A 7,292-nucleotide genomic window follows, 5' to 3' on the forward strand; every position below is an offset into this window, starting at 1 on the left:
TTATTTAATCTGTAATAGCAGTGGAATTACCTCATTTACATACTTAGGACACTTTGGAGAGGTTGAGGGGACACTTGGAGATGTCCTTTGACTGCACCTGACACCCCTTACTAAAACATCTGTAAAGTTCTAGCTGTTGTGTCTATCAATCCCATTCTTTTCCAGAAGTTTTCGACTTGTTGTGGAAGCCGTTTCATGTGTTTCCAGCTCTTTTCATCAATAATTGACTTATAGTTTGTCCATGAAAGATGACTTTCAAAATAAACAAAAAAACAAAAAATGGTTACTTTGTGTGCTAGATTTTGTGTGATCTGAACTGTGCCATTCCTGTCTATGTTCTGACCATTTCCTTATAAACTCCCAGGTGTTTTCTTTCCAATGATACCAAGTTTATGCATGTCCTTATCATATAACTAACTGTTCATTATTAAAAGCAGTTACTTTTGGGTATGTCTATTTAGGCGGAATTCAACATTTTTGCCATGACATTTTTAAGCACTCTTGGACTGGCAAAGTAAATGTAATATTACTAACAAATAAATGTAATAATAGCAAATCTGCTATTAGTTCAATATTAACTGCTCTGAATTGCAGTTTGTTGGCTCGATAAAAAAATATGCCGTAAAAAACAAAAACATTCTTTAGTAATAATATCATGTAGTCTACTCCTCCCTGTCCAGTGAATCTGATCAACACTAACAACTATTTCCTGCTTCTCCCAGCCAAACATTGTTTGGAGCCACCATGTGGTGCTCTATGTTTTGGTTAGAGTGAGGAGGAAGTGGTCAGAGTGAAGGGCGAGCGGGAAGTTTTCAGTGTGAGGAGAAGGTGGTCACCGCTGCAGGGCTTGGAACAGGAAGTCCTCTGGGTAGTGAATGAACCCCAGGACCCCCTCCAGACTGGGCATGGCTCCAGGGACTGGAGACAAGGAGAACCGCTGGAGCAGGGACGAGAAGAACAGGAACAGCTCCATACGGGCCAGATGCTCCCTCAGACACACACGCATACCTGGAGAGACACACACACACAAACAAACATTTAATTTGAGGGGACACCCACGCTTACCTGAGGGAGAAAGATAGTGTCATGACTCTCTCTCCTTGGTGAGGATCAAAGGTGCCAGATCAGCTTGGCAAATGGCTGACAGATAGCCAGATAGGCCGGTTTTATGACTTAACAGCCGGTCATAAATAGTTTGCAGAAACTCTCCCTCTGGCTCTCTAGTATGGTAAGACTGAAATCTCTTTGTTATAGAGAGACTTTTGCCGCCAAAACCTTTTTCTCCAAAAGATTGGACATTGGAATTTATTTCTGACATCCAAGTGTTTCGAATGGTTGGTGGGGATCTAAAGAATAATCATGTCATATTGTTTATTGTTTCATGATGTCATTAAGGATGGTATTACTAAATAACTGTATCTCTGAAAGTGTACACATTTCAGTTATCAGGTTTGCATCTAAATGTTGTATAAAATATATGATTAAGTATGAGAATTTGTAAGATAGCAATGTGATTTTAGCATTCTAAATTAGATAATAGTTTTTCATATAAACTATGCACTGTGACTAGCCACGCCCCAAGTGCCATCAGAGATCGTGTCATCGCGATGGAACTACCCTTTTACCCAGATGGCATAAAAAGCTTTGAAAACAAATCAATCTTTAGACCAGAAAACGTGAGAGTGGTGACTGCACATTTAAAATGGTTAGACCAGGAAGCCCCACGGCTTAAAATGGTTGACACTCTACAGACCAGAAAACGTGAGACGGTAGTCCATTCGTTTGAAATGGTGAAACTCTGAAACTCTCAACCTCTACACGAGGTGAAGAAGCAGATAAACGCACTAGACCTTATCATATCAGTCTGCAGCTGGCATGTATAGTCGTCTAGAGAACTTTCACTAAAGACACGAGTTGGGAAGGACAATCCCTCTCAGACAACCATTGGTACATCTGAAGTATCTATCTAACGAACACTCCATTCGAAGACAAGTTGAGTCACACCAAAGTGGGATAGGACACTCAAAATCTTTTTGAGAAAGTGGTTAATCAGAGAGATGACGATCAAGGACAGCTATGCGTAAATATATACATTGCATTTCTTATCCGAATGAGCGGTGGTTAGGGTGCTAAGTATTATGATTACTGTTAGTGTAGTTTCCAAATGAAACAACGATATTTTGAATCTCTGTCTCTCCCTTCCACGCTCTTTCTACTGACCACTCCTTCCCCTAACCAAGCAGTCATGCTATTGATAGTCCAGTCCACTAGGGACCTGCTTTCATTGTATTACGTTAGTAATCAGTAAACTGTGGGTGTTTGTATTTTGTGTTATTATTTAGTTAATTAGTAAATAAATAATTAAGCCAATTTGCGTATTGCTGATTCATCAATAAGGTTAGGGTTCTTGCAGATTGAAGGATTATGCAACGTTCAGAATGAGGCTGATGAGGTCATTATTTAATGAGTGACTGTTATCAATATAACATACAGTTGAAGTCGGAAGTTTACATACACTTAGGTTGGAGTCATTAAAACTTGTTTTTCAACCACTCCACACATTTCTTGTTAACAAACTATAGTTTTGGCAAGTCGGTTAGGACATCTACTTTGTGCATGACAAGTAATTTTTCCAACAATTGTTTACAGACAGATTATTTCATTTATATTTCACTGTATCAGAATTCCAGTGGGTCAGAAGTGTACATACACTAAGTTGACTGTGCCTTTAAACAGCTTGGAAAATTCCAGAAAATGATGTCATGGCTTTAGAAGCTTCTGATAGGCTAATTGACATCATTTGAGTCAGTTGGAAGTGTACCTGTGGATGTATTTCAAGGCCTACCTTCAAACTCAGTGCCTCTTTGCTTGACATCATGAGAAAATCAAAAGAAATCAGCCAAGACCTCAGAAAAATCATTGTAGACCTCCACAAGTCTGGTTCATCCTTGGGAGCAATTTCCAAATGCCTGAAGGTACCACGTTCATCTGTACAAACAATAGTATGCAAGTATAAACACCATGGGACCACGCAGCCGTCATACCGCTCATAAAGGAGACCCGTTCTGTCTCCTAGAGATTAACGTACTTTGGTGCGAAAAGGGCAAATCAATCCCAGAACAACAGCAAAGGACTTTGTGAAGATGCTGGAGGAAACAGGTACAAAAGTATCTATATCCACAGTAAAACGAGTACTATATCGACATAACCTGAAAGGCCGCTCAGCAAGGAAGAAGCCACTGCTCCAAAACCGCCATAAAAAAGCCAGACTACGGTTTGCAACTGCACATGGGGACAAAGATCGTACTTTTTGGAGAAATGTCCTCTGGTCTGATTAAACAAAAATAGAACTGTTTGGCCATAATGACCATCGTTATGTTTGGAAGAAAAAGGGGGACGCTTGCAAGCCGAAGAACACCATCCCAACCGTGAAGCACGAAGGTGGCAGCATCATGTTGTGGGGGTGCTTTGCTGCAGGAGGGACTGGTGCACTTCACAAAATAGATGGCATCATGAGGAAGGAAAATTATGTGGATATATTGAAGCAACATCTCAAGACATCAGTCAGGAAGTTAAAGCTTGGTCGCAAATGGGTCTTCCAAATGGACAATGACCCCAAGCATACTTCCAAAGTTGTGGCAAAATGGCTTAAGGACAACAAAGTGTATTTGGCTAAGATGTATGTAAACTTCCGACTTCAACTGTATATCTTCTAAGAGTTTAATTCGGAGATGGTAACTCGTTAAACAACTTATTCCGTGGTGCCCCAAATTCCTAATGAGTTAATTGTTACATGATTAATTTAATCGAGTGACAATTAAACATAGTTTGTTGATTCGACAAATAACAGTCATCACGTTAATGTAAGTCCGTCATGATAAGAGCATGGAGAATAGTTAGTGTGACCGACTGGGTTTGAACCCAGATCATTTGCCAATAGCTCAGGAAGCTACACAAGTCTTCCGGTCTCAGGCAAGGTTACTCATCACACAAGTTTGTAATGAAAACAAGAAAACACAACAGAGATCATAACCTGAGTAACAAATGATAACTGTTGGAGGGATGGTCTGATGTATCATCTGCTGATAAAGGCAGGAAGGCGTCTCTCCTCCTGAACTGTCCGTCAGAATCCAGGAAGTGCTCTGGGTTGAAGGTGTATGGAGTTTCCTACTCGTCTTTGTCAAACAGCACCGAAGACAGGTTGGTGTAGATGGCCGTTGCAGAGAGACTGTAACTCACAGACTGCCCACCTGCCCAGCAATCAATGTGCAGGGCATGACTACTGCAATGTAGCAGCCACATGGCAAAGTTGGCACATTATGACTAACTGTACAAATCATCCATGGCTTTTGGTAGCTATTGTTAGTATTGTGCTAATGTTAGCCTTGAGCGCTGAATGTCACAAAAGTTCAGGGATAACACATGGAGGGACTGTTGTTAATGCTGTAGCTAATGTCTCTTACCTCCCCCCAGTGTTGCATCTTTGCTGGCGATCTTGGGGAAACCCAGCTGCACAATGTTGCCCATCCTCTGTGTCTCATGGATGACAGCGTCAGTGTAGGACATGTTGGGTCTGTCACACATGTTGGGCTGGCAGGACTGGCCTATCATTCTGTCTATCTCAGCCTGGACCTTCCCTGGAGGGTAAAGGTGAAGGGATCAATCAATAGATCAATCAAACAATCAATCCCCCTGTATCTCTGGGTAGTTCATCATGTAGACCAGGGCCCAGCGTAAAGGGGTGGCAACGGTCTTCATCCCAGCCTTGATCAGGTCCAGGGTACATACCACCATGGTCTCTGTGTTGAAGCCAGTTTTAGGGTCCTCCTTCCTCTGAGGACGTTAAAGGGGAAGGTGGGTTGGAATGTGGCAAATAGAAAAGAGAACATGACTTATCAGTCTGGTGGAGGTGGTGCGCTACATTCACGTGATGTGTGTCTTTGACCTTTGTCCAAGTGTTGGCTACTGTTCCAGTACCATACCTTCTATATCTCTGTGAGGTACGTGTCTACAGTAGGTAGTCCCGGGGATCCTCTGGATCCCAGTCCTCCTGGTGCTTCTCTATCTCTGGATGCACAATAAATTCATTTGACTTGGTGAAAATCCATTTTTTGGGGGGAGCTAACTTGTTTACCACTTTTTCCATGTGGTTTCTTCCTTCACAGACTCCATGAAATGACGACATCTTCCTAAATATTTGGTCAAATGATGAATTTTGTGTATGGTTTCCTAGAAACAAGGGTGGCTCCAGTTACCCCTTTGGCTCAACTTACCTCACTCCCCCATACCTCATCAGTGTCATTTAGACTATATTATATGTTCACACTGTGGTTAACAGCACCTCCCTGAGGGTTGGAAGGTGCCAACTACTACGCTACTGTGCAGTGTGTGTGTACATTCCAAATTAACCCTTGTGTTTCTTTTTCAACTACACACTACTGTAACCACAATTCAAGCAAACAATCTGTCTCACGACAATCTGTAAACCATAGAGGTAGAGTTATTATGGTACACTTCAATTAAAAGCAATGTTATGTCCCAAAAATGAGATTATATTTCTATACTGTAAGCCTCTCAGAGTAGCACCTGCCGCCTACACTGACAGACTGAGTTTCATAAACCACACATCTTCACAAAGCCAACCAAAGAGGAGGGAAGTCTGTCATATAGGAAAATCAGTGCTCCCCCTTTCCATTACAAAGACATGGTTCCCACACTCTGCTGAACAAAGTTGGGCTTTCAACTAGTTTCAAATACTACCGACACCATCATCATCACATTATGAAATGACACCACTGACAACTATAGGGGCAAAACATCAGAAACGTCATCACTTATGACCTTTTTCATCTGAACATGGACTGTTTGAAGTGTTTTAACTCAAGTTTTTAGGTTCTGTTCTTGTGGGATTTCCCTTCCAGCCCTTCGATGATGGAGATGGAAACTGACTGGGGTAAAGAAATCAGAAATCTAGAGCAACACGACCGAGCTTCCAGCTCTCACACACGTACACTTTTCACACACACTCTTCTCAACACACACACATGCTCGTCACATTGGAAGAGGCACATGGTAATTCTCTCTTATATAGCTACCTAATCAATATCTGTTATAGTGGGAAGCCACACACACACACGCACACGCACACACACGCGTAAACTGTGAAGTAATTATATTTATATCTATGGTCTTTATAGAATGCATTTAGAGTAGGCATCCTCTGATGAGGAGACAGGACCGTGAGTAAACAGTGCATTGGATTTAACTTGACTGGCATGCAGGGTGGGTGGGGTTTTCACTTTTCAATTGGTTCCATTGTAGCGGACAAGCTAGATCAAAGACACCTTTAAACACACCATAAAATTGCATAACATGTCAGCACATAATTATTGCAGCCATACCAAAAATGATATGGAGGAAAGTAGTCTACAGTACATTACTTTGTATTCTGCTAACAACACATTTAGTGGAAACAGTTATTGAGGACACCGACCTCTGAGTCAGCTGACTTAACAGAACCGCTGTGGTTCCTTAAGTGGGGCAAAGTAACGTACAAAGTTCCAGCACTTGCTAAAAGACCTCAGATCTAGGTCATTGCCTCCTTTTAAGAAGTTTCAACACCAAGTCTAAGAGCAAAGATGACAAAAACATATTAAAAGCAAGTCGTCAGCAAATTAAGGTTTAGTTATACCTGGAATATGCTGATTGTTAATCTTTATCTTACTATTTGACTTCATCCTCAGACGGGTTATCAGTCCTCTTCAAATAAGGGATGTGGCCACTTTAAGATGCTGGTGAGTCACAGTCATCCAAATGTCTTTATATTGACATTATGACCATACAAAAAACTAGAGACAGGAGCAAATGGAAGACTGAAAGAAGAAGAGTTAGAGAGAAGAAGTGTCATTGTATTACTATTTCAACATTTCACTTTCATATTATGTACTTTTTGACTTATCCTAAGGTGAGTTTAAGAATGTGTTAGGATTTATTTTCTAAAATAATGTGTATACAAAAGTTTAATAAGGTCACATATCTCGTGTGTGCAGTTCATGTGCAGACACTGTGATAAATATATATATGTCACGTATCCTATTCCAGTCACATAGCTATCACGATTTCAACTGCCTCTACTTTGGTTAATTCATGTTATCTACTGTATACAGACATTTCTAAGAGGAAGAGCATGGCCAGACCTTGTTTTTCTCTCTCGCTCAAACATATCAACCAATATGTTCAATACTCAGAATTGCACTGCTCTTATTAATGAGGTATAATTCTGGCATTGAGAT

At 41.0% G+C, this 7,292-nt stretch overlaps 1 protein-coding gene across 1 annotated transcript; it reads right to left on the reverse strand.

Moving 5' to 3' along the window:
- Nucleotides 1-832: 832 nt before the first annotated feature.
- LOC121532904 (cytochrome P450 2D17-like) lies at nucleotides 833-6,071 on the reverse strand. The gene is given in 4 exon segments (XM_041838699.1): nucleotides 833-1,017; nucleotides 4,089-4,250; nucleotides 4,464-4,637; nucleotides 6,056-6,071. Coding segments are annotated over 4 exon segments (537 nt in total).
- Nucleotides 6,072-7,292: the final 1,221 nt, after the last annotated feature.

The sequence above is a fragment of the Coregonus clupeaformis genome, chromosome 20 (genome assembly GCF_020615455.1).
Source record: "Coregonus clupeaformis isolate EN_2021a chromosome 20, ASM2061545v1, whole genome shotgun sequence".
NCBI lineage: Eukaryota > Metazoa > Chordata > Actinopteri > Salmoniformes > Salmonidae > Coregonus > Coregonus clupeaformis.